This window comes from Marmota flaviventris, chromosome 13, assembly GCF_047511675.1.
Source record: "Marmota flaviventris isolate mMarFla1 chromosome 13, mMarFla1.hap1, whole genome shotgun sequence".
NCBI classification, from domain to species: Eukaryota; Metazoa; Chordata; class Mammalia; order Rodentia; family Sciuridae; genus Marmota; species Marmota flaviventris.
In genome coordinates, this window is record NC_092510.1 from 68891428 (window position 1) to 68919387 (window position 27960).

The following is a 27960-nucleotide window of genomic DNA, read 5'->3' on the forward strand; positions in this document are numbered from 1 at the left end:
ATGCATTTAAACTTCTGAACATGTTGAGAGCTACACACTGATACACCTCAAATAGTTTGTCATAGTAATGCATAAAAACTTACTACTCCAAAGGACACCTCCTGATGCAAAGGATCATGTGTCAAGAACTGCAAAGGAGCTGATGGAGGTAATGTTGGGGGATGGGCTGATGGGGGATAAGTAAAACTTCCTACTTGAAGATGTTCTCCTAAGAGTTCCACTTCATTTTCTATCCTCTGCAGAGGCTGTAGAGAGAAAAGGAAAAAAAAAAAAAAAATTATGTATATAATTCTAGTGTTCAGATAGAATGTAGACAAATTTTTTTAATAATCAAAACTAAGAATCCAAAAATATCTTTCTGGGGGAGGGGGTATTGTGTATTGAACCCAGGGATGCATTGCTACTGAGCTATATATCTCAGCTCTTTTTAATTTCGAGTCAGGGTCTAAGTTGCTTATGGCCTAAGATGCTGAGGCTAGCCTCAAACCTGCAATCCTCCCATCTCAGCGTCTTGAGTTGCTGGAATTATAGACATGTGCCACCGAACCCAGCACAATCCAAAAAAATATCGTTAAGGCCATACATCTATTTTTCCCTCCCCTACCCAGTGCAAGAGATTCAATCCAGGGCTTTGCACATGCTACACTCCTAGCCCAAGGCCATCTATCTCCTGATGTTCACACATCATTCTAAAATCCACACAAGTGGAAATAAATTATAGTAAAATCTTTCTACCATCAATTTCAATAGAAAATCTCTGAAACAAATTTTTAAAGGATTTTCATTACAGGATTTATTTCATTTACTATTTGAACATTCTCTTAAAACAAGAAAAAAAAGTCACATACTAAGTCAATTTAAGTTAAAATTACTTTTTCAGTTGTGTCATTCAGATCTATGGAAGTATTTCCAGACAACCTCTCTCGGATGAAATAGAACATGGTATGTATTCATAAGTCAGAAAACAGGGCTAAATGCTGGGCATGGTGGCACACACCTGAAATCTGAGAGACTCAGAAGGCTAACCTTAGCATATTAGCAAGACCCTGTTCTCAAAATAAAAAGCTCTGAGGATACAACTCAGTGGTAGAGCACCCCTGGGAAAGGGGGAAAAAAAAAAAAAGAAAGAAAGAAACAGGGCTAAATGCAATGAAGTACAGTAGCATTATGCTATAGTAAAAAGACTACAGGCTTTTTGACATTAGAATCTTGGCACTGTCACCAATCAGCCATGTGACTTAATCCACACCTCAGTATTGTAATTTATAAAACTGACAGGATGAAATGTTCACAACATACTTCTAAAGTATACTGTGAAGCCAGGTGTAGTGGTGCATGCCTGTAATGTCAGTGACTTGGGAAGCGGAAGGTAGGAAGATCAAAAGTTCAAGGCCAGTTTCAGTAACATAGTGAGGACTTCAGAAACTTAGACCCTGTCTTTAAAATAAACAAACAAACAAATAAATAAGGGCTGGGTTATGTAGCTCAGTGGTTGAAGGCCCTGGGTTAAATCCCCTCTACCCCCATCCCAAAGTCTATTTTGAACAAAGCCAATGTACGCTATGCGCTATTCCAACCACATAGGACATTTATTGGAATATAATTAACACAACTTTAAAAGAAGTACAACTCAATGGACTTGGGTCATCCATCTTGTAGACTGCATCAACACTTCATTCTGTTTTAAGGTTCAACAGTATTCCATTGTATGGAAACATCATTCATCCATTTATCAGTGGATAGACATCTTGACTCTCTTGACTTTTTAGCTACTGGGAATAATGTTGCTGTAAACATGTACACATTTATGTGATGATGTTTTAAATTCAATTCTCTTGGGCAAATATATAATTTTACATGTTACTTTGACTCCTTTCAAAGCTCAGTTACAGAATAAGCAACAATTACTAATACTTTAATTTGGAAGTTTATGCATACTTGAGAAAAATCACAACTACTTACACTATGACAATACCAATGAACCTAAGTTCTACTTTGGTTTTATGACTGAACCTTTCAAAGAATTCCAAACTTAAATACAAGTGACAAAATTTTACTTAAACCTCAAATTCCCAGATACAGGAGGACTAAGTAGGAGGATAATTTAGGCATGAACCCTATTCTAATTCCAGGAAAAGATTTTTTTAAAATATATTTATTTTTGGTTATAACAATATCTTTTATTTTTATGTGGTGCTGAAAATCGAACCCAGTGAGTGCCTCATGCATGGTAGGCGAGTGCTCTACCTCTGAGCCACAACCCCAGCCGGAGAAAAGATTTTCTTATAGAAGCAGTTTTAACTTTTCAGATGAGCCAAACTTCAATCATAATTGTTTCTATACTTTTCAGGAGAACTAAGAGGTTAAGTGAGTTCACCTTCTTTGGTACTCAGAATGGTGCATAACTCCTTAGTAACAATTGTTAGGTTCTGCTATCCAAGACGGTTAGATTCCTTTCACAGAACTGAACCGAAATCTTTAAAACAAACAATTTCCACAGGTTATTTTTTCCAATTTTCCCTTAATGCTTAATGGTTTACATGCCAAGTTTGGCCTGACCAAAAACCATTTGGATCTTTTCATTTCTGGTGGTAATAGGGAACCCAGGGGGGCTCAGCCACTGAGCTCTACCTGCAGACAATTTTTGCTTATTTATTTATTATTATTGTTATTATTATTTTGGTACCAAGGATTTAACGCAGGAGCACTTTACCACTGAGACACATCCCTAGTCCTTTTTATTTTTTTGAGGTAGGACTTCACTAAGTTGCTGAAGCTGGGATCAAACTTGCAATCCTCCTACCTCAGCTTCCAGTCACTGAGATTATAGGCATGTGCTCCACACCCAGCTATCTACCTGCAGCCCTTTTTAAAATTTAAAATTTTAAAAATAAATTTAAAATTTATTTTTCAGACAGGGTCTTGCTAAGTTGTTGATACTGGACTTGAAACTGTGATCCACCTGCCTCAGTCTCCAAAAATTGCTGGAATTTAGGCATGTGTCACCACACCTGGCACAAATGGAATTTTTTCCTGTGTCCTTCTTTTTATTTATACAATGTTTTCCCATGCTAGACCCCACACCCGCAAATAATGTGCCTCTCAGCTATATTCTAATCCCAAGACAGAATTAACTATTTCATTTGCTTTTCATCAGAACATAGAAAAGCAGGCCCTCAGAAAAAAAATAACTGAGACTTAGAATTTAATTTACATGTCTAAATAAATATAAATATTCTAACAAGCAATAATTTCACAATATTTTCAATTTAGGTATATATATTTTTTCAATTTAGACTTAGAAGTTAATTTACATGCCTCAATGAATACAAATATTCTAACAAGTATTAATTTCACAATATTTCAATTTAGAGATATAAAGGTAAAACAGCGCAACTAAGGTTTTCTTCAGATTTATGTCCTAAAGGAATGCAATTTGACAAAGGACAGTAAAATAACTAGGAAAAAAAAATAAGAAATCAGGTTAATTCAAGGTTTATATTATTTTTTTGTTTGCAGATTCCTTTAATTCTTTTAAGAACCATAAAAATAGCTAAGTTACAGTGTTTAAGTGGCAATAACCCACTAAATTTTTCTGCCAGGTCTAAATATTCTGGGAAAATTAAAAACACAAGATACCTACCGAACGTGATTGCTGTGTTTGGAAAGGGACAAACTGGCCTGGTGGTGGCAAATGAGGAGGATGATGGGGAGAAAGGTGAGGAGGATGTATAAGAAATGGATCACTAGAAATGAGAGGTGGGAATGCAGCATATGGTACTGGCAAGTGCTGAACTGAACATGCCTGAAGCATCTGTAAGAAAAATTATTTTCTGGTTAAATATATCCAAATATATAATTAATTTTTTAAAAAGATACAATGTGATTAAAATCATTGCCATATTTCCCCCCAAATCATACAAAACATTTTAAATAACATTAAAAATAAAATACTTCTGTATTTTTGCATCTATCAGTATTAGTCAGAATATATAATTAGTTTTTTTAAAAGATACAACAGCATTCAAATTATTGCCATACCTCCCCCAAAATCATACAAAATATTTTTAATAACTTCTATTAAAAATCCTACTATATTTTTGTATCTATTAGTAAGTTACTATACTGATAAACTCATTTTAAATAATCTATTTTACATAGTTCTTCCAAATCAATTAAAATGCCTCTTGGGTTTTTTTAAATACTCATGAAATAGAAGGGTAGATACTATACAGAAAAGAAACCTCATTCTAGTCCTTTTAATATGTAGAAGACATTACTGTATTCTAAGAAGTTCTGTTTTTTCAATCTTGTAGAAATTTTTCTTTCTAGGGCCTTTTCTTATTAAAAATTTTTTTTTGTCTGGGCAGTACTAGAGATTGAACTCAGTGGTTCATGTGTGTTAGGCTCTACCTCTAAGCTACATCCAAGCTTGTTTTATAAGAGCACAACTTACAACTGCTTTATGGTTTGTATGTTGGCTGACAATGTTCTTACTGAGAAACCAAGTTTGGGTGAATTAATCTACTAAACTGGTACTAGGATATGTATATTTGCTTTAATCTCACATTCAGACCAGGTATTAGAATTATAGTTAGAATTTATTTATTTTTTGCCAAATGCTTTCCTTTAAAAACATTATTGATGTTAGTTAAATTATTTAGAGCCTCTGAATTTCAGCACCTTCATTTGTGAAATAGGTTGGACTGTACTTGGTCACATAAACTTCAGAGGCAAAAAGTAGTGGGTGTCAATCACTTTTTAGATTCAACATCTAGAAAATAGAGATGATAACTATTTCTATCACAGGGACCAGGCACTCAAAGTACCCATTAAAATCATTGCCCATAGGTGTTGACACTATTAACTGTTGAACATTATAGTGTCTGAGACTTAAGCCAACCTTTATCTATTTTGGTTTTTGGAGAAGGGGGAACTGAAGATTGAATTTAGGTGCTTTATCACTGAGCTACATTCTCAAACCTTTTCTTTTTTTTTTCTTTTTAAGACGGGGGGGGGGGGGGGGTCTCATTAAGTTGCCAAGGCCCAAAACTTGCAATCCTCTTGCCTCAGCCTCTCAAGTCACTGGGACTACAGGCAGGCATCATGAACCTGGCTTTATCTAGCTTTAATTATAAACAGTGTTTACATAGGAAGAAATACGGTTTGACAAGATATTCAATTAAATGTAAAATTTAAAATTCTGATTTAAAAAACACGATGTTTTAAAGCTACTTTTATTAAATGGTTACTAAAACCATGTTTTTGAGATTTTTTACTTGTAAGAGAAGCTACAAAGATACTCTCAAATTTGTTTGCTTATGTAATACACATAGCCATTTTAAAAAGGGATTTGAGTAGTAAATGACAAATCCAAACACAGGTTGGTGTTTAACAGTTAAGATCTAATGAAAAGAAAGGCACAGACTTACTGGAGGAGGCACACTACAGACAGGGAGGTGTTGTCCACTGAAAACCACAGAGCATCCTGGGACCTGTTGTGTATTGCAAGCAGGAATGTGCTGGCCTGTGCAGAGTGGAATCCCATGTGGTGCCACTGTTGTTACTGTATAGGAAACAGGGACTGTTCCTTGATGGAGCTATTAGGGAAGAAAAATAAAACTTTAGCTATTTGGCTATAATGTTAATTATTAGAAATTAATATTTGGATATATATTAATTCTCCTTCTCAGATGCACAGGTTTTCATAATGTACTTCCTCCAGCAGTTTCAACCAGGATATACATGGCCTTTGTACAGGAAAGCTGACTATTCTAAGAATATATATGACCCTGGAAGAACTAGGGCTAAACTTTTCCCTCAAAGAGACTTGAAAAGCTCAGAGTAATCTAAAGTTATAATAAATCTTCCAGCATGCCATGTAGAGCAGAAAACTTCTAAAAGGATAAACTTGTAAAAATGATAGTTTGTATACCTGGTTATAGTCGATGGAAAAAGATATTTAATTCCAACTAGTGAAACAAAAGAAAATACTATTAAAAAATTATTTGGGATGGGGATATAGTTCAGCCATACAGGATTTGCCTAGCACATGCAAGGCTCTGAGACCATTCCCCAGCACTGACCCCCAATATACACATAAAATTATCTCCTTGTAGCCAACTTTAGTCCCATCTTCCCCACCCTGAGGGCAAATAATGTTAATAACATATCCTCTTTCTCCATGAGCATATAAACATCTACAGTCATGCATATTGTTTTAACAGAAAATAAGTCATATTTCCCCTTTTCACTTAATTTTGTACCATAGATATGTATTCAACTTGTTTCTCTTGAGACTAGCCTTTGTTTTATTTGTTCTTATTTTTTTTAGTTCTGGCATTTGAACCCAGGTCCTTGAGCATGCTAGGAATGGGTTCTACCACTGAGCTATATCCCTAGCCCCTAGCACACCCGGTTAACAAAGTCCTATCATATGATGATAATAGACATTTGAGTTGCTTTCACACTTTTGACAATACAAATGACTATTAAAAAAAAATACTACTTTATAGTACTGGTAGTTTTATTTATCTCAGAGGCACTACTGGGTAAAGGAGTGATGCTTTTAAAGATACTGTCAAAGCAGCCAAGCATGGTGGTACACACCTGTAATCCCAGTTACTTGGGAGGCCAAGGTAGGAGAATTACAAAATTAAGATCAGCCTTGGCAAGTTGACATGACTCTGCCTCAATCAATCAATCAATAAATAAATAAAAGGGCAGGGGATTTAGCTTAGTGGTAGAGTATCCCTGAGTTCAATCTCCAGTATGGGGGGGAAAAAAAACACAGATTTGAGGAAGTCATTCTCTCAGCAGTAGCATATGAGGACCCAATTCCCAGCATCTCTATTCAAAGATAAATTATTTGTATTAGAAACATGTTTACATATCCAGAAGGTGGAAACAAGCTATTTGTATGCTTGCCTCAAACTGGCACTCCTCTGATTAGAGAGGACGAACTTCTTTCAACACAGTTTATTACCATGTAGATTTTTTCTATAAATAATCTATATATCCTTTGCTCACTGCCCGTTTTCTAGTTTGTCATAACCATTTTTAGTTTTGTTTTATTGTTTGTAGCCAAAATATATTCCCAGTCTATTGTTAGTTTTGTTCTATTGTCGTTTGTAGCTAAAATATATTTCCAGTCTATTTTACCTTTGCTCCTAAAATTTAACTGAATTAAAATTTATATTATTTTACAAAGTATTCAACTTTATATTAACCTTTTTATCTAGGAAAATTACACAACTATAGTCTTGTCCTTCAGAAATTAGTATTCTTTGTAAAATAGATTTATTATTATTTATTTATACAATTTATTTATTTATTTGGGGTGGTATTGGGGATTAAATCCAGGATCTCATGCATGCTAGGTAAGCACTTTACCACTAAACTAAAACCCCTAGCTAGATGTATTATTCTTTATTAAATTTGCCAAAGTTCTTTTTAAATTCAAAGTTTTGTTATATTGTATTTTTCTCTATTTGCATGTCAAATCCATTTAGTTTTTGTACTAAGATACTGATTTGCATTTATGTATCTGAAATCTAGCAAACCTTAGCTACTATTTTTAAAAACTAGAGGGCTAAGGATGGAGCTCAATAGTAGAGAACTTGCCTAGCACGCATGAGGCCCTGAGTGCAACAATCAAACAACTAACTCCCCCCAATTAGATATTTTTCCTTTCTTATATCTGCTAAGAGTTAACTCAATTATTTAATTTTCTTGTCCTTTTTAAATATATACATATATTTTTTTAAATCCATTTTTAAATTTTTTTTTTTAGTTGTAGATGAACACAATCTTTTATTTATTTACTTTTATGTGGTGCTGAGGATCAAACCCAGGGTCTCACATGTGCTAGGTGATTGCTTTTACCACCAAAATACGACCCCAGCCCTTAAATATATTTTGAAAGTTCTATCTTGGGGCTGGGATGTGGCTCAAGCAGTAGCACGCTCGCCTGGCATGTGCGGGGCGCTGGGTTCGATCCTTAGCACCACGTAAAAATAAAATAAAGATGTTGTGTCCACCGAAAAACTAAAAAATAAATATTAAAAAAAAATTCTCTCTCAAAAAAAGTTATATCTTACTATAGAGATAAATACATAAATATAGAAAACTTATATATACCTATCCTATATTTGACTTTAATGGAAATTATAAATTTTACTAATAAAAATTGACTGATTTCTGATACTTTGCCATAGTTTAAATATATTTCATTGAATCTCATGTCAATCATATCATGACTATTTTTTTAGTGTACTAAGAAAAATATTCCCAATTATGTGATATGACTTTATCACAGAAATTTTATATTTATAAATTTGTTAAAGGCATTGTAATAGAGACAACAGTTGTGTGTTCATAAAAAGGCAATTATAAGTAAAATAAAGTGGTTAGTCAATACTTCTTCACTTTTAGAGTCTGACTGTACTGAGTCACTTTTCCTCTCAATGTATATGTTTTTTCCAGAAGAAGGTTAGTGCCATCAAGGAGGTTGGTAATGCATCATTTCTTAAAACGATCAATAAAAGAAATAAAGGCTACTTGGTCCAGATTCTTTAGTCAGGTTTGTAATTATGTAGACTTGTCTACTTTTAACTTGTGCTTGGAGAATGAAGTTAACTCACCTCTCCCTAAAACACAGATTTGATGTTGGAACAAGCAAAAGCAATGACAACTATGTTATAAACTGCTGCCTGGCTGACGCCAAATTAAAATGCTGTTAATTGTTAATCCAAACTTTAGAATGTTAAAAAATGAAACAGTATATTTTGGAATCAATAAAATATAACACACACCAAGATCCCCATGGAGTTCCATAAGAGATCCTTCCCAAAGTGACTTCACAGCCACTCCCTAATAACCTTGTCAAAGTAACCAATCCTGACTTTTGTGGTAATCTGTTTCTTTTAATGTCTGTACCACACCTAAATATACCTCCCCCCATAGTCTTGTGTTGATTGAATATATTTTAACTGCCTTCATGGTGACTATTTTTTCTAAAACAAAGACACAAAGTGTTGGGAAGTGATATTGACCAAGTTACGTTGTTACATTGTATGCAAGTACAAATGTGTAAAAACAAATCTCATCATTATGTACAACTATAATACACCAATAAAAAATGTGGGAAAAAAACAACTGTGGGGCTGGTGTTGTAGCTTAGTGGTAGAGTACTTGCCTGGCACATGTTAGGCACACTGGTTTCAATCCTTAGCACCACATTTAAAAAACAAAAACAAATGACAACTGTGGATATGTATACTCATTTCTTGTGTATATCAGAGTAGAATTGATGGATCATACAACAGATGTGTTTGACATTAGAAATTCTCCCACTATTTCCCAAAGTAATTATATCACGTTTTACTCCACCAGCAATGGAACTGCCAATCTTTTTCATTTTCCTATAGTGATTTGTAGGGTATCTTACTGCAATTTTAGTAATAAATTTTGTAAAGTTATTTTTATGTTATAGATCCTAGTCCTCTCTCAAATATAGTACTGTAAATATTTTCTTCCAAGTAGTGGCTTGTTACTTTTTGAATACTGTTTTTGGATAAGCAGGAAGTTTTAATTTTAATTAGTATTTCATGAAGTGTCTGGAGCTTCATATATCCTGATTAAGAAATCTCTGGTACCTCATAAAGAGATAATCTTTTTCATTAATAATTTTACTGGGCTGGGGTTGTGGCTCAGCGGTACAGCACTCACCTAGCACCTGCAAGGCCCTGGGTTCAATCCTCAGCACCGTGTAACAATAAATAAATGTATTGTGTCCAACTACAACTAAAAAAATAAATATTAAAAAAAAATAATTTTACCTTTCACATTTAAATCTAGAATCCAATTTTAATTTTTGTATGTGACATGGAGTCAAGAATCCAGTGTTAAATTCATCTAAATGGATATCTGGTTGCTTCTGCATCATTCTAAAGACCTAAAAAGAGCATGCTACAGGGACACTGCTACATCGATGTTCATAGCAGCACAATTCACAATAGCTAGACTGTGGAACCAACCTAGATGCCCTTCAATGGATGAATGGATAAAAAAAATGTGGCATTTATACACAATGGAGTATTACTCTGCATTAAAAAATGACAAAATCATAGAATTTACAGGGAAATGGATGGCATTAGAGCAGATTATGCTAAGTGAAGCTAGCCAATCCCTAAAAAACAAATGCCAAATGTCTTCTTTGATATAAGGAGAGTAACTAAGAACAGAGTAGGGTCGAAGAGCATGAGAAGAAGATTAACATTAAACAGGGATGAGAGGTGGGAGGGAAAGGGAGAGAGAAGGGAAAATGCATGGAAATGGAAGGAGACCCTCAGAGTTATACAAAAGTACATACAAGAGGAAGTGAGGGGAAGGGGAAAAATAATACAAGGGGGACAAACGAATGTCAGTAGAGGGGGCAGAGAGAGAAGAGGGGAGGGGAGGGGAGGGGAGGGGGGATAGTAGAGGATAGGAAAGACAGCAGAATACAACAGACACTAGTATGGCAATATGTAAATCAATGGATGTGTAACTGATTTGATTCTGCAATTTGTATACGGGGTAAAAATGGGAGTTCATAACCCACTTGAATCAAAGTGTGAAATATGATATATCAAGAACTATGTAATGTTTTGAACAGCCAACAATAAAAAATTTAAAAAAAAAAAAAAAAAGAAAAGAAAAGAAACACTTTCCAGAAGCATTAGTTTGTTTCCATGCTCTTAAAATCCTTTACTAAAACTTTTTAGGGTAATTGAGTATGTTTATTATCTTGATTGAGGTAATGGTTTCATGGGATACATACATGTCAAAAGTGTACAGTTTGACATATGTAGCTTGTTGTATGTCAGTACTACTTCAATAAAGTTGTTTTTTAAAAAGAAAAAAAAAAAAAAAAGATCTTCCTCCCTCTTCTTGAATCCCTGTGGAATCTTTATTAAAAAAATTAAGTGGCCAATATATATTTACTTTTTACAATGAACACCATTTCTTTATTTTAATTAAGTATAATTTATCACTAGTTCTCTATTCAATCAGTGCTTTTCCTTTTAAGAAAGCCTTTCCCTACTGAAGGCTATAAAGCCATTTCTTTGTTATTTTCTTGAAAGGTTATTATTTTGCCTTTAATACTTAACTCTTTAATCTACCTGGACTTTACCACTGTGAATAGTGTGAGGTAAAGGCTCTATTTTCACATTTTCTTTTGGATACCCAATTGTCCTAGCCTCATTTATAAAAATTCTGAGAGGGATACAGTGACACATACCTATAATTAATCCCAACTGTTTGAGAGGCTTACGCAGGAGGATCACAAGTTTGAGGCCAGCCCTGAGCAACTTAATGAGACCCTATCTCAAAAAGAAAAAGGGCTGGGGATGTAGCTCAGTTGTAGACGTCCCTGGGTTCAATCTCCATTACTTATTTTTTAAGTATTTTAGGTTTGCTGGCCATCCTGATTTCTGCACTAAGAAACCATAGACAACAGATAAACAAATAAGCACATGCTCATGCTCATGTTGCTTATTTCACCACAATAAGCTACGTTTGTTTTCTCCTGCTACAGACTATATAAGGTCCTTTAAACCGCCACAGAAATTATATGATCAACTTTTCAAGTTACATCAATAATCTTATTAGAGATTTATATGGGATCACATTAGTTCTATATATATCAATTTTGAAAACTGACAACTGGAAATTTTATTTAAACTTCCTCAAGTGTGTTACAATATTTTACAAAAAGGTCTTGAACAACTTGTTCGGATTGATTCTTAACTTCCCTCATAAAATACTTTGATTTTTTCACTGTTATTTTTCTTTGAACTTTTATTTTGTGTAGAATTCAAAGTTCTTTATTTTAAGAGTTAAAATTAAATAAAATAGCGAATTTCAGGTAAAATTACAAAGAAATTTGCAACACAGAATCAAGCAATCAAAAAAGCAACCAACTTTCATCATTTGTATTTCTGGAACATTCTGTTATTATACCTGATCATGTATGTCAACCATTACTGCATTCTGCTGGGGTGGATGAGCAGCAGGATGTAACAGACGGGGAGATACATTCGGAGGGTGGAAGGCTCGAGGTTCCTCTATTGCTTGCTGCTGTGCATAAGGGAGATGGTGATAGTTTTCATCCTGACTAATGGAATTATGTCGAGACAGACGATCCCTTCTTCCTCTCTGGCGCCTGACAGGAGGACTGAAACAGTAAATGTCAAAAAAGAGGGTCATTCAAGCAGGAGTGTCCATACTCATATCAAATAAAATAGATTTCAAGCCAAAGTTAATCAAAAGGGATAAAGAGGGACACTACATACTGCTTAAGGGAACCATACACCAACAAGACATAACAATCATAAATATTTATGCCCCAAACAATGGTGCAGCTATGTTCGTCAAACAAACTCTTCTCAAGTTCAAGAGTCTAATAGACCACCATACCATAATCATGGGAGACTTCAACACACCTCTCTCGCCACTGGACAGATCTTCCAAACAAAAGTTGAATAAGGAAACTATAGAACTCAATAACACAATTAATAACCTAGACTTAATTGACATATATAGAGTATACCACCCAACATCAAGCAGTTATACTTTTTTCTCAGCAGCACATGGATCCTTCTCAAAAATAGATCATATATTATGTCACAGGGCAACTCTTAGACAATATAAAGGAGTAGAGATAATACCATGCATCTTATCTGATCATAATGGAATGAAACTGAAAATCAACAATAAAAGAAGGAAGGAAAAAGCATACATCACTTGGAGAACGAACAATAGGTTACTGAATGATCAATGGGTTATAGAAGACATCAAGGAGGAAATTAAAAAATTCTTAGAGATAAATGAAAACACAGACACAACATATCGGAATCTATGGGACACATTGAAAGCAGTTCTAAGAGGAAAATTCATTGCTTGGAGTTCATTCCTTAAAAACAGAAAAAACCAACAAATAAATGATCTCATACTTCATCTCAAAATCCTTGAAAAAGAAGAGCAAAACAACAGCAAAAGAAGTAGAAGGCAAGAAATAATTAAAATCAGAGCTGAAATTAATGAAATCGAAACAAAAGAAACAATTGAAAAAATTGACAAAACTAAAAGTTGGTTCTTTGAAAAAATAAACAAAATCGACAGACCCTTAGCCATGCTAGCGAAGAGAAGAAGAGAGAGAACTCATAAATTACTAGCATACGGGATGAAAAAGGCAATATCACAACAGACACTTCAGAAATACAGAAGATAATCAAAAACTATTTTGAATCCTTATACTCCAATAAATTAGAAGATAGTGAAGGCATAGATAAATTTCTTAAGTCATATGATCTGCCCAGATTGAGTCAGGAGGATATAGACAACCTAAACAGACCAATATCAATTGAGGAAATAGAAGAAACCATAAAAAGACTACCAACTAAGAAAAGCCCAGAACCGGATGGATATACAGCAGAATTTTACAAAACCTTTAAAGAAGAACTAATACCAATACTTTTCAAGCTACTTCAGGAAATAGAAAAAGAGGGAGACCTTCCAAATTCATTCTATGAGGCCAACATCACCCTGATACCTAAACCAGACAAAGACACTTCAAAGAAAGAAAACTACAGACCAATATCTCTAATGAACCTAGATGCAAAAATCCTCAATAAAATTCTGGCGAATCGGATACAAAAACATATCAAAAAAATTGTGCACCATGATCAAGTAGGATTCATCCCTGGGATGCAAGGCTGGTTCAATATACGGAAATCAATAAATGTTATTCACCACATCAATAGACTTAAAAATAAGAACCATATGATCAGTCTGACAACAAGGATGATGACATTGATATTGACGCCATTTAAAAGAATGGATGCAACTTAGCTTAACAGTGTAATGCTGCAAATGTTTCTCCATTATCAGCCAGAAGTGCAACATGTATGTGTAAAAGCTAAAATGGCTTAACATCATGCTACACTTTAATACTAAAAATCTATTACTGTGAGTGGTCTGTAATTAGCCCAATGAGACATCTAGGAAGTCCATACACACATCAGTGAGCAGATGTAGTTTGCTTATTTATAGCATGTTTCTTTTGGAAAAACTAGTGGTGGACACATTTGGATCACATTTATACAGTTATAAAAATAAAGATTTGATTTTGGTCATTCTTCAGATTTTGGGCTCTGAATGACTTAGCTAAAGTAATTGGCTCCTTTTAAAAAGTGGTGCCATCATTTAACCTGACATGGTCCTTGGAGCCTGGTAGATTTTGTTAGGTGCTGAGACCATTCAGGGGTTTTCAGCAGAATGTAAACAAACTTGTTTGTAATGATCTTACTGAGCTGTTAAATCTAGTACTTTTGAATTTTTTTAGTCCCTCAAATTGGCATCTGGCAATTTTTTTGTGCTGAGGTAGACTGATAATCAAATGACAGTGCAACATCTTGTTGAGAAATAAAAATAACCTGAGTGTCCTATAAATAATTTTAAGAACTAGTTTTGAAGTTTGGAGTTGTGATTTTTCAGTTCATGTACACTAGCCCCCAATTTTAGTCTTTGGAGTCATGTGCATTGCACGTTGGATGAGCCAGGGAAAAATTATTACATTAACAAATAAGTATTTTAATGTGTATGTAGTGGTTGCTTTGTACCAAGAGAAAACTCAAACTTTGAGGTGTGATTAAATAATAAATTCTGATTTTAGTTGGGGGAAACAGGGAAAGGTGCATTTAATCTCTAGCAAGAACTGAGCAGTTTTTCAGCTTTTACCCTTAAGGTTTAAATTATAATTTCAAAATGTTGAGACATTCTATCTTGTGTTCAGTATGTCGTGCGCCCCCCCTCCCCCCCCCCAAAAAAAAATATCGTGGTTTATTCAATGCCTTTTACATTTGGACACGTAGCTTATGCTGTTTTAGATTTTGGTTATTGCCTTGCCAAAATAAGTGTTGCTATATTTCAAACTGATTTTTTTTTCCCAAAAAAAATCTTATTTAAAAAAGAAACAAGTTAAAGGCATATTTCTAAGTCAGAGCCTATATTTTGGTGTAAGACTTGGGAGGGATATTTTTTACTTCACATTGAATATAGCTGGGCTCCCAAGAAGTTTGGATGATGGCCATTGGGTGTAGGTGATGAGTCTGAGAGCCCATCCAGGGCCTTGGATTTGGACTGACACAGGTGAATTTCTTATGCAGTTAGCTGATGAAAACTTTTGATTGGGGTTCTGACTTTTGAGTTTATAAAAACTTTGCATTTATTCTTTTCCACAAAAAGTGCATTCCAGGCATTGCAAAGTCCATGTGGTTAATTTTGTGTGGAGCACTGGCTCACATTATTCAGCTCTTGTTTGTGACCCATCTCACAGATTATGAGACTTTAATGACATGTATATAAAAGTTTTTCACACTGAAAGTATACAAATATTTGAAAATAAAACCTTGTTAGCTTGACACTTTACAGAAATAAAAACCTAACAGTATTAACATGGACAGAACATAGATCTCCCTCTGCCTTTTGATAGATTCTAGTGAGTGAAGAGCAGGAGCTATATACCTGAAGGGAACATGCTGTGTCACACCAAAGAGGGGACTTTTGCAAACTCCTGTAACCTAGGTTAGATTCTTTGGGCAAGGCCCATTTGCTGTCATTAACTAGATTCTATCAGAGGTGCTGGTGACCCATGTAGAGTGTACTTACTACACGTGTCAAGCTGATGAAGTGGTTGTTGTAGAGCTGTGTGGCTTTTACTCTAAGGGAAATGTGTCAGGGCTTCTCAACACTAAGGGAGAGGGTTAGGGCTTAGACCAGTGTTAAGTCTGGTGCCAAACTTTAGTGGAATTCAAATTCACATGATCTGGATTTAATTCACAGGTAACCTAATAGAGTAATCCACTTTGCTCTATTGAATTGTCTTAAAATTTCCTGTTTCAAACAGCTGCATTACTTGATTAAAACAATGTTAAAATTCAAAGAAAAAAAAAAAAAAAGAACCATATGATCATCTCGATAGATGCAGAAAAAGCATTCGACAAAGTACAGCATCCCTTTATGTTCAAAACTCTAGAAAAACTAGGGATAACAGGAACATACCTCAATATTGTAAAAGCAATCTATGCTAAGCCTCAGGCAAGCATCATTCTGAATGGAGAAAAACTGAAGGCATTCCCTCTAAAATCTGGAACAAGACAGGGATGCCCTCTCTCTCCACTTCTGTTCAACATAGTTCTCGAAACACTGGCCAGAGCAATTAGACAGACGAAAGAAATTAAAGGCATAAAAATAGGAAAAGAAGAACTTAAATTATCACTATTTGCAGATGATTCTATACCTATCAGACCCAAAAGGCTCTACAAAGAAACTATTAGAGCTAATAAATGAATTCAGCAAAGTGGCAGGATATAAAATCAACACGCATAAATCAAAGGCATTCCTGTATATCAGCGACAAATCCTCTGAAATGGAAATGAGGACAACCACTCCATTCAAAATATCTTAAAAAAAAATAAAATACTTGGGAATCAACCTAACAAAAGAGGTGAAAGACTTATACAATGAAAACTACAGAACCCTAAAGAGAGAAATAGAAGAAGATCTTAGAAGATGGAAAAATATACCCTGTTCATGGATAGGCAGAACTAACATCATCAAAGTGGCGATATTACCAAAAGTTCTCTATAGGTTTAATGCAATGCCAATCAAAATCCCAACGGCATTTCTTGTAGAAATAGAGAAAGCAATCATGAAATTCATATGGAAAAATAAAAGACCCAGAATAGCAAAAACAATGCTAAGCAGGAAGTGTGAATCAGGCGGTATAGCGATACCAGACTTCAAACTATACTACAGAGCAATAGTAACAAAAACAGCATGGTACTGGTACCAAAACAGGCGGGTGGACCAATGGTACAGAATAGAGGACACAGAAACCAATCCACAAAACTACAACTATCTTATATTTGATAAAGGGGCTAAAAGCATGCAATGGAAGAAGGATAGCATCTTCAACAAATGGTGCTGGGAAAACTGGAAATCCATATGCAACAAAATGAAACTGAATCCCTTTCTCTCGCCATGCACAAAAGTTAATTCAAAATGGATCAAGGAGCTTGATATCAAATCAGAGACACGCCGTCTGATAGAAGAAAAAGTTGGCTACGATCTACATTCGGTGGGGTCGGGCTCCAAATTCCTCAATAGGACACCCATAGCACAAAAGTTAATAACTAGAATCAACAAATGGGACTTACTCAAACTAAAAAGTTTTTTCTCAGCAAAAGAAACAATAAGAGAGGTAAATAGGGAGCCTACACCCTGGGAACAAATCTTTACTCCTCACACTTCAGATAGAGCCCTAATATCCAGAGTATACAAAGAACTCAAAAAATTAGACAATAAGAGAACAAACAACCCAATCAACAAATGGGCCAAGGACCTGAACAGACACTTCTCAGAGGAGGACATACAGTCAATCAACAAGTACATGAAAAAATGCTCACCATCTCTAGCTGTCAGAGAAATGCAAATCAAAACCACCCTAAGATACCATCTCACTCCAGTAAGATTGGCAGCCATTATGAAGTCAAACAACAACAAGTGCTGGCGAGGATGTGGGGAAAAGGGTACACTTGTACACTGCTGGTGGGACTGCAGATTGGTTCAGCCAATTTGGAAAGCAGTATGGAGATTTCTTGGAAAGCTGGGAATGGAGCCACCATTTGACCCAGCTATTCCCCTTCTTGGTCTATTCCCTAAAGACCTAAAAAGAGCATGCTACAGGGACACTGCTACATCGATGTTCATAGCAGCACAATTCACAATAGCAAGACTGTGGAACCAACCTAGATGCCCTTCAATAGATGAATGGATAAAAAAAATGTGGCATTTATACACAATGGAGTATTACTCTGCATTAAAAAATGACAAAATCATAGAATTTGCAGGGAAATGGATGGCATTAGAGCAGATTATGCTAAGTGAAGCTAGCCAATCCCTAAAAAACAAATGCCAAATGTCTTCTTTGATATAAGGAGAGTAACTAAGATCAGAGTAGGGACGAAGAGCAGGAGAAGAAGATTAACATTTAACAGGGATGAGAGGTGGGAGGGAAAGGGAGAGAGAAGGGAAATTGCAAGGAAATGGAAGGAGACCCTCAGGGTTATACAGTGGAGGGGGTAGAGAGAGAGGAGGGGAGGGGAGGGGAGAGGTGGGGAGGGGGGAGGGTGGAGGATGGGAAAGGCAGCGGAGCACAACAGACACTAGTATGGCAATATGTAAATCAATGGATGTGTAACTGATGTGATTCTGCAATCTGTGTATGGGGTGAAGGTGGGAGTTCATAACCCACTTGAATCAAAGTGTGGAATATGATATGTCAAGAAATTTGTAATGTTTTGAACAACCAACAATAAAAAATTAAAAAAAAAAAAAAGAGGGTCATTCAAAGGCACTAAAAACATACACTGGAGAAAAGATAGCAAATGGTGCTGGGAAAAATTGAAATCCATACGCAACAAAATGAAATTAAAAATCTCTCTCTCATCATGCACGAATCTCAACTCAAAGTGGATTAAGGACCTCGGAATTAAATCAGAGACCCTGCACCTAATAGAAGAAAGAGTAGGCCCAAATCTCCATCATGTCAGATTAGGCCCCAACTTCCTTAATGAGACTCCTACAGCACAAGAATTAAAATCAAGAATCAAGAAATGGGATGGATTCAAATTAAAAAGGTTCTTTTCAGCAAAAGAAACAATCAGTGAGGTGAATAGAGAGCCTACATCTTGGAAGCAAATTTTTACCTCTCGCGCATCAGATAGAGCACTTAATCTCTAGGGTATATAAAGAACTAAAAGCTAAACACCAAAAAAACAAATAGCCCAATCAATAAATGGGCCACGGAACTGGACAGACACCTTTCAGAAGATGATATACAATCAAACAGCAAATATATGAAAAAATGTTCAGCATCTCTAGCAATTAGAGAAATGCAAATCAATACTACTCTAAGATTTCATCTCACTCCAGTCAGAATGGCAGCTATTAAGAACACAAACAATAAGTGTTGGCAAGGATGTGGGGAAAAAGGCACACTCATACATTGCTGGTGGAACTGCAATCTGGTGTAGCCAATCTGGAAAGCAGTATGGAGATTCCTTGGAAAACTGGGAACAGAACCACCATTTGACCCAGCTATCCCACTCCTTGGTCTATACCCAAAGGACTTAACAGTATACTACAGGGACACAGCCACATCAATGTTTATAGCAGCACAATTCACAAATAGCTAAACTGTGGAACCAACCTAGATGCCCTTTCAATAGATGAATGGATAAAGAAAATGTGGTGTATATATATATACACAATGGAATATTACTCAGCAATAAAAGAGAATAAAATCATGGCATCTGCAGGTAAATGGATGGCATAGCAGAAGATAATGCTAAGTGAAGTCAGCCAATCCCCCAAAACCAAATGCCAAATGTTTTCTCTGATTTAAGGAGGCTGATTCATAGTGGGGTTGGGAGGGGGAGCATGGAAAGATTAGATGAACTCTAGATAGGGGAAAGGAGTGAGAGGGCAAGGATTGGGGCATGGGGGTAAAAAAAAAATGGTGGAATGAGATATCATTACCCTAACTAAGTACATGTATGAAGACATGAATGTTGTAAATATACTTTCTTTATTTTTAAAATATTTATTTTTTAGTTGTAGTTGGACACAATATCTTTATTTTACTTACTTATTTTTATGTGGTGCTGAGGATCAAACCCAGGGTGATTTGGGTTTGATATCAAGAAAGTATATTCACAGGCTGGGGTTGTGGCACAGCGGTAGAGCTGAACCACAACCCCAGCCTGTGAATATACTTTCTATAAACCAGAGATATGAAAAATTGTGCTCTATATGTGTAATATGAATTATAATGCATTCTGCTGTCATATATAACAAATTAGCATAAAAAAGAATTACATTGAAAAAAATCTAGTACATTCTCTTTGACTAAAAGCAAAAATAGTAAAGGAAAATGAGTGGTTTATCTTCATTTTTAGTACCGATGTAAATAATCCAGAAAGTCAAGAAATAATAAAATGGATACTTCTATACTTCACTTTATTTTATAAACTTGATGATTCATGTACCTTTTATTGAATAAAGTGGAATAAACTGACATGCTACTATTATGATCCATCAGGATTCTGTATTCACTCTCTTCGATACCCATTGACAGTGTATTCTAAGGTAAACTTAACTATTAAATAATTGCTTTGGCTCTTCATTGGCTCTAAAAAGTTACAAATTTAAGTAGGTTTCATCAATAATTTTCAACATACATAGATTTGCAATCACTATACCATTCCAATGGTGATTTTCTATTCTGATAGCTTGTGTGTGTGTGTGTGTACTGGGGCGGGGATGGGAGGGAGTTACTGGGGATTGAACTTAGGGGCACTAAACCACTGAGCCACAATTCCCAGCCCTATTTTGTATTTTATTTAAAGGCAGGGTCTCACCGAATTGCTTAGTGCCTCGTCACTGCTGAGGCTGGCTTTGAACTTGCCATCCTCCTGAGCTGCTAGGATTACAGGTGTGCACCACCATGCCCCACTGTATATTTATTAACAGGAATTCTATAAGGAAGAGTTGTCACTCATCTCTCATTTGTTTGTTCACTTGCTTATGATCAAAATGGATTCATGAATATTTACTCCGCTCACTGGGCTATGATCTATACTACTGTTTTACTTTGTTATTCAAATTGTTCCATTGGGAACACTTTCAGCTTGGCTCCTGTGCTCTTGTTCAATATACTCCCATGTTTTTAATATCTGAAACCACAATTTACTCCAGGGTCATCTTTGTAGTTTCATTACTCCAGCCCTGGATTTAAACAGTTCTACAAAAAGCCCTGGTTCCTTTACTGCAGAATGGTATCTGGAAGCCAAGACCAGATACTAGTAGCATTCACTGTTTCCAGGCTAAGAAAGCAGAACAAGGGCTGTGGATGTGGCTCATTGCTGAGCACTTGCCTAGCATACATGATGCCCTGGATTAAATTCACAATAAAAATAAAACAAATAAACAAAGCAGAAAGAAATATTTGTATATACACATATTTATGCTATATTTATATGGTGTATGTAAACATTTCCCCCTCCCCCCCAAAATCCCATCTGTCCACAAACCTTTACCCTACTATTTTTTCCCCTCACAATTACTGTCACTTGTTACTCGTTCCCTATTCAAAAGTAATTCCTATGAAGCTCTTGAAATAATCACAAGATCCTGTTGTGCTAACAGGAAAGTCCCTTCATGATTTTGATCCCTATCATTCCTATATTGACTGCATCTCATTGCCTCTGTTGCACACCTTTGCGCTAGAACATTTATTCAGAATTACTGAAACCTGAAAACAAGGAAGAGAGACAAATATTTCTTTCAGCTGCAATATTTCTACCAGTGACGGATATGTACTTTGCAATTTGCTTCAGGTCTAACACTTGTAAAACAGCACAATGCTGCTGTTCTTTTTTTTTTTTTTTTTTTTTAATGGTTTGTCCTTTTATTATTTATTTATTTATTTATTTATTTATTTATTTTTACACATCTTTGTTTGTATGTGGTGCTGAGGATCGAACCCTGGGCTGCACGCATGCCAGGCGAGCATGCTACCGCTTGAGCCACATCCCCAGCCCCAATGCTGTTCTTCTTAACCTCACTTTTTTGCCTTTGCTGTACTGATTTTTTTATATATATGTTATCTATTTAAATGTGTGGACATTATACATGCTAATCTTCCAGTGATCAGTCACTGGAAGTTTTCAAACACATACATTCATTTTTCTAAAATCATTTCTGTTCTCTGTTCTATCCCCTTCTCATGTTCTGATCTTTTCTGAATTTCTTTCATAAACAACAGACCCTTATTCAGAATTAGCATGTTTTTGTTTTCATTGCTAACCAATGGTCTTGAACCCTATTTCTTGTATTTATTATTCTGCTTCTGCTTCCTGGATAGAGTGTAATATTCAATAATACAAGCAGAAAGGATCTCTTGCTCGTTAATTTTCTGTATGTATCTGTATATCTGAAAATGCTTTTACATTCTGACATTACACTTAAATGATAAATCAGCCGGTACAATTCAAAGCAAAATGTAAATTCTCACATAACTCTTTTTTTTAATTTTTATTGTTGGTTGTTCAAAACATTACATAGTTCTTGATATATCATATTTCACACTTTGATTATTCTCACATAACTCTGAAGATGTACTCCACTGCCTTCTTATATCTAATGCTGTTAATGTTAGAAAGGCTTATGGTCAATTTGGTTCTCATTTCTTTGTGTATGGTCTATTTTCCACCTCAAGTTATCTGTGAATAATTATTATTATTATTGGTAGTAGTAGTAGTATCAGGAACTGAACTTTGGGATACTGTAACACTGAACCACATCCCCAGCCCTATTTTGTATTTTATTTAGAGAGTCACTGAGTTTCTTAGAGCTTTGCTTTTGCTGAGTCTAGTGTTTGTTCCTTGGTGTATGTTCTGAAATTTCACCAAGATCCTGCTTAAAACTCAGTTTTTCTCCAATTCTGAAAAGTGATTTTATATTATTGTCTTTTAAAACTTTATTTATGTTGCAAAATATAAATATTATTAGACATATATAACTGAAAATATTACTAGACATATGTATAAAACTGATAGTTTGATATCATTATTTAAATTTATTTCCCCACACTTTCTATTTTGTCCTTTTTATAAGACATTTTGGGAAACTCCACTTTTTCTGACCACTTATTAAATTTTACTAATTGAGATTTCCAAGTTGATTTTTTAAAATGTATTTACTGTATTTATTTTTATGTGGTGCTGAGGATGGAACCCTCCACCTCACATGTGTGAGGCAAGTGCTCTACCGCTGAGCTATAACCCAGCCTCTCCAAGTTGATTTTTATGGATATAATATCCTCTTGCATCTGTCTTACTTAATCTACAATTCTAATTTCTTTTAACTATTCAAGTTATTCTGTTAATTACTGAGCATAATGCCTCTATTTATTCAAGTTGTTTTATTACACTTAGTGTCTTTCACTTTGTTGGTTTCTTTCAAGTGTTTGGTTATTTCCTGATTTTGTGCATCTTTGCATTTAAAATCTTGCCACATTACTTTCAAAATCACATCTCCTTGCACAGCTGGCCTCTAGGAGAAAATCTGGCAGTCAAGTTTAAAGTTGGTCTATACAGAATATACAAGTAGCTAGTTTTCTAGACAGTTAAGTTCTCCCTACACCACCTTTGTATTGCCATTAATGAAGAGCATGATACTTCTTATTAATTCAAGAGTCTATACCTAGTTACTATTATAATCTGACACTTTCTTCTAGATCCAGAGCATTTTTCTATAGCCTAGTAGCTTTTACACATGTACATGAGGAAATGCGTATATGAAATTTCCTAACAGTTCTTTGTAACAGTAGAAGACTCGACCCAGTTATTACCATCAGTAGGTAGATACATAGTGTGGTACCTTAATAAAATGAAAGCTTATGTCATAGTAAAAATAAACTTCTGCCACCAATGTCCTTGGGTTTAATCCTCATATTAGTAGTTAAAAAAAAAAAGGAAAAACACCAACAGGCATTAAAAACTATAATGAACAATTGGGCAGGGTGGTGCATGCCTGTAACCCCAGCGACTTGGGAGTCTGAGACAGGAGGATCGTGGGTTCGAAGCCAGCCTCAGCAACAGTGAGGTGCTAAGCAACTCAGTGAGGCCCTGTCTCTAAAATACAAAATAGGGCTGGGGATGTGGCTCAGTGGTTGAGTGCTTTGGAGTTCAATCCCAAGTACCCCGCCCCCACTAAAAGGGGGGGGTGTGAAATATAGAGAACAATGACAGATTCCTAGATGAGTTCACCCTCTAGGAAGGAGGAAGGAAAATGGCAGGTGGAGGAGGTGGAGGCAGGCAGTGGTGGCAACTCACTCTTTTGTTTTGTGGAATCAATAAGGTTCTATTTTAACCTAGGTTTTGGGTATATGTGTTTGCTATTTTTTTGACCATAATTTGTTTTACATGTTTTCAGTATATGACAATTTGCCATATTAAAAAAAATAAAAGCAAAACAAACAAAAACTCGAAAACCAAAATAAAACAAAAACTATTTTTTCGTGCTTATTTAACAGCTATAAAACAATTGTCCTAGTAGCCATACATTATTTTACTAAAATTGTTCCATATAATTGACTAATAATGTATTGAGAGTAAGTCTTAGTGTCACAATAGAATATAGCTCAGTTACCATGTTTGGAATCTGTGTTCATTTGGAAAACAGAACGGTGATTGTGGTATTTCTTCTGTATTAATCTGCTCAGGATGCCATAAAAATACCACAAACTGGGTAGCTTAAATAGGATCTTATTCTCTCAAAGTTCTGGGGCTTGAAGTCTAAGATCAAGATGCCACCATGACTGATTTCTGGAGAGGGGTCTCCTCCTGACTTGCAACAACCACTTCTCACTGTGTTTATATATGGCAGAGAATGAATTTTTTGATGCCTCTCCCTTAAAAGGACACTAATCCTATTAGACAAAGGTCCCACCCCTTATACCCACATTTAACCTTAGGTACTTCCCTTAGAGGTCACATCTCCAAATACCACCTACAGTAAGGGGTTATAACTTCAACATATTAATTTTGGAGGTACACAAAACATTTAGTCAATAATACTTTCCTAATTCAAGATTATTACTTTCCTTTGATTATCAACATCCTGGATATGCAAACAGGTATGTCACCCCAATTAGACAATTACCTGGAATAAGAATTTTATGACCTCAAGCAACAACAAAAGAGGAAGCTCAGGAAGAAATGGACTCAGGAAGAAAAGGCAAGAGCCAAGTCTGGTGGAAAGGAGGATTAAAAGTGAACTTCAGTTATTCTTCCACAACTCAGGCTTCACAGTTTTGTTTTGTTTTTTATTTATTCTTTTTTTTTAAATAAGAAACATACTTAAGTTCCTAATTGCTTTAGGAGATACAGAAGAAATAGGAATGGAGTGGCAAAGAGATAGTTTATTCCTAAATGCCCATATTTCCTTACAGTTATGAATCAGGATTATAGACTAGCCCACATAAAGTCTTAAACCATAAGGTAAAACTGAATTCATATATGGTGGGAGATGTGGCTCAGTGGTAAAACACTTGCTTGACTAGCATGCACAAGGACCTGGGTTGGTTCCTCAGCACTGAAACACCACCAACAAAAAATATATAATGTCATAGAAGGACTTTAGGTAAATCACTTTATCCCTCTCAATTTCTTCACATGTCAATTACAAGATAAATGAGCTTTTAAAATCTAGTACATGTTCATGTGCACATGTGCATCCACTGATGTGTTAATGAAATGCCTACACAAATATGTCTTCTGATGTTAAAATTACAAATCTACTAATAAAAGAAAATTTTAAGAAATAAATTATAACCAACTAACCTTCTTCTGTTGCGTGCAGGTGTGTTGCATCGTTCCCCTGAGAAGTGATGTTGGCTTGGTCGAACTGAAGGGGGCTGCCTATTTGATGTCATCTCCCATGGTCGCATTGGTGGTGAGGGAGCTGGTGATGCTGATGTATAATCAAAGACTGAATGAGAGAGGCGCTGTCTCTTAGGACTCGGACTATCTTCACTCTGCCAATGCAACAAAATCAATCAACTGAATAAGGCCTTTTAAGGATTTCATAATACTGCATATGCATAATTATTTAAATATATTTACCCCCAAAATGTAAATGAGAATACACATGCACTATAAATCTAAATGTAAAGCCCTAAAGAAAATGCTATTTAAGGTAGAAAGAAGTGAGATGCACAACAAATGAAAAATTAACTTTTTAAAAAATTAATGATAAAATGTCAGGTAACAATATATAAGGCATATGATAGTGCAATGAGCTTTAATATAGTACTTGACCTTATCTTTAAAATCCTAATCAGCTTGAGAAATTCTACCATGCTCTTTGCCAATTACCAGTTAATCATCTAACCATCAATTGACAAGTTCAAAGTTTGGTTTAGGATACCCCCCTCCATCTCACAGGCCCTCAACTTGCTTCTAAATTCTACTACTATTACCACTACTATTCTCTCTCTGTTTGGGCTACTATACATATATTTTTTAATGATAATTACATAGATAAAGTAAGATTTATATGAAATAGAAATAGTCAACTAATATAGATCATCATTTCCTAATTAAAATGTCATAGCACTTTGGGATTTGTCATTTTCAAGGCTCACAGTATGGGCTTACTAGCTATAAAACTGATATGATCACTTAATTGCATTATTGACTTTCCAGGATTCTCCCCATCCAATTTGATTTTTCAACTGAGTCTTACAAAAGTACAAACTAGCTGAAAATCTGAGAGGGCTGTTTTCTAACAGACCTATTTTCCAATCTACTCCTACAAGTTCTAACTACTTAGATATTAGGGTACAAATTTAGGTTGCAAAAAAAAAAAAGAGAGAGAGAGAGATTCCTATTACATGCACAAATGTCATATTAAAACATTACCCAAAAGAGTGCACATATCTACATATTACAATGTAGGATTTTTTTAAAGATAAACACAAAACAACTGATTGCTTTCTTTAAATTGGGCGGAATGAAGCAAATTGCCAAATGATTACATTTGATCATTCCAAATTATTCAGCAGAGATGTTCCAAAAGTCATGCCATTTTCCTTCTATATTTAATATTACAATTCAATTGTCACAATACAAATAGAAAATAGTTCAGAACCATATATGAAAGAGTATGCTTTATAGAGTATGATATTAATTTATCTTAATGATACTATTAAAAATATGCCCGTTTTTACCTGATTTTAAGTTCCTATGTTCTAATAATCTCAAATTTTAAAAATGAAAAATACCCATTCAAACCTGAGATATTTTGATTTTTTAATAAAAGAACAGAGCAATTAAGACCTGAGAAACTAATAAAATAACCAATCATGAGCACCAGAAAAATAAGCTATCTCCATAGCTGGTTAAAAAAAAAAATTATTAGAGATTAAATCTAGAGGCATCTAATCACTGAGCCACATCCCCATCCCAACAGTGACTTTTTAAAGTAAAAAAGGTTGATCACTACCTTTCATATATATCTCCTACCCTGCACATACTTCTGCAAAGCCTGACATGGAACTCTGAATTCTAAAAATTTATGCATTCAACTTCATTCAAGATGGAGGTTAATGCTACAGATGAGCACGATAAAGATCAAATGAAATAAGAAAGAACTTTGGCTGGCTGTAAAGTTTCACATTTCACAATGTTCAAAATGTGGGTTAACAAGTTCATATTTTACAGAAAATGCAATGATTTAATAAGAGGTAAGGAAAGATGGCTGAGAAAAGTTCCTCTCCTTCTCTTTGTGCTATGATGATTTCACATAAGTAAAAAAGAAAAGACAAACAGAAGTGAAGGGAGGCGAGCTATTTATTCATTAGTTCTCTGGTACATCTTAATTTTTTTTACTGAAAGTAATAGGAAGCCAGGATGAATTCAGGGACAGGGAAACATTAAAAAGTATACTATATATATATATATATATATATATATATATATATATATATATATATATAAATAAATAAATAAAAGTATACTATATACAATGTGGTTTCATCACATCCTTATCAATTCTAGTAGTTTAAGGAGCTCAAAAACATCCTGTTTCCAGAAAAGGGAAGTGAAATAAACTACAAATAAATAAATAAATAAATAAAATAAAAAAACACCAGAAGAAACAAAGGATACTAAAAATACTTTAAGGTAAGATAACATTGAATCTATAATTTTATACTCTAAACTATTAATCTCCAAACTATCAATCTGGTGAGGACAAAAACAAGAACTTGCCAGATGTACTGACTAT

General features: G+C 34.9%; 1 protein-coding gene across 2 annotated transcripts in view; it reads right to left on the reverse strand.

Annotated features, from left to right (window-relative positions):
- Window positions 1-27960, reverse strand: part of Rnf38 (ring finger protein 38) — a 129254-nt gene that overhangs the window by 12223 nt on the left and 89071 nt on the right. For both annotated transcript variants that reach the window (XM_071600749.1, XM_071600748.1), the window contains 5 exons: window positions 25515-25708; window positions 12007-12220; window positions 5433-5600; window positions 3644-3814; window positions 84-245 (listed from right to left, as the gene is read on the reverse strand). In XM_071600749.1, the coding sequence (XP_071456850.1) occupies window positions 84-245; window positions 3644-3814; window positions 5433-5600; window positions 12007-12220; window positions 25515-25708 (909 nt within the window). The remainder of the gene's footprint in view (window positions 1-83; window positions 246-3643; window positions 3815-5432; window positions 5601-12006; window positions 12221-25514; window positions 25709-27960) is intronic.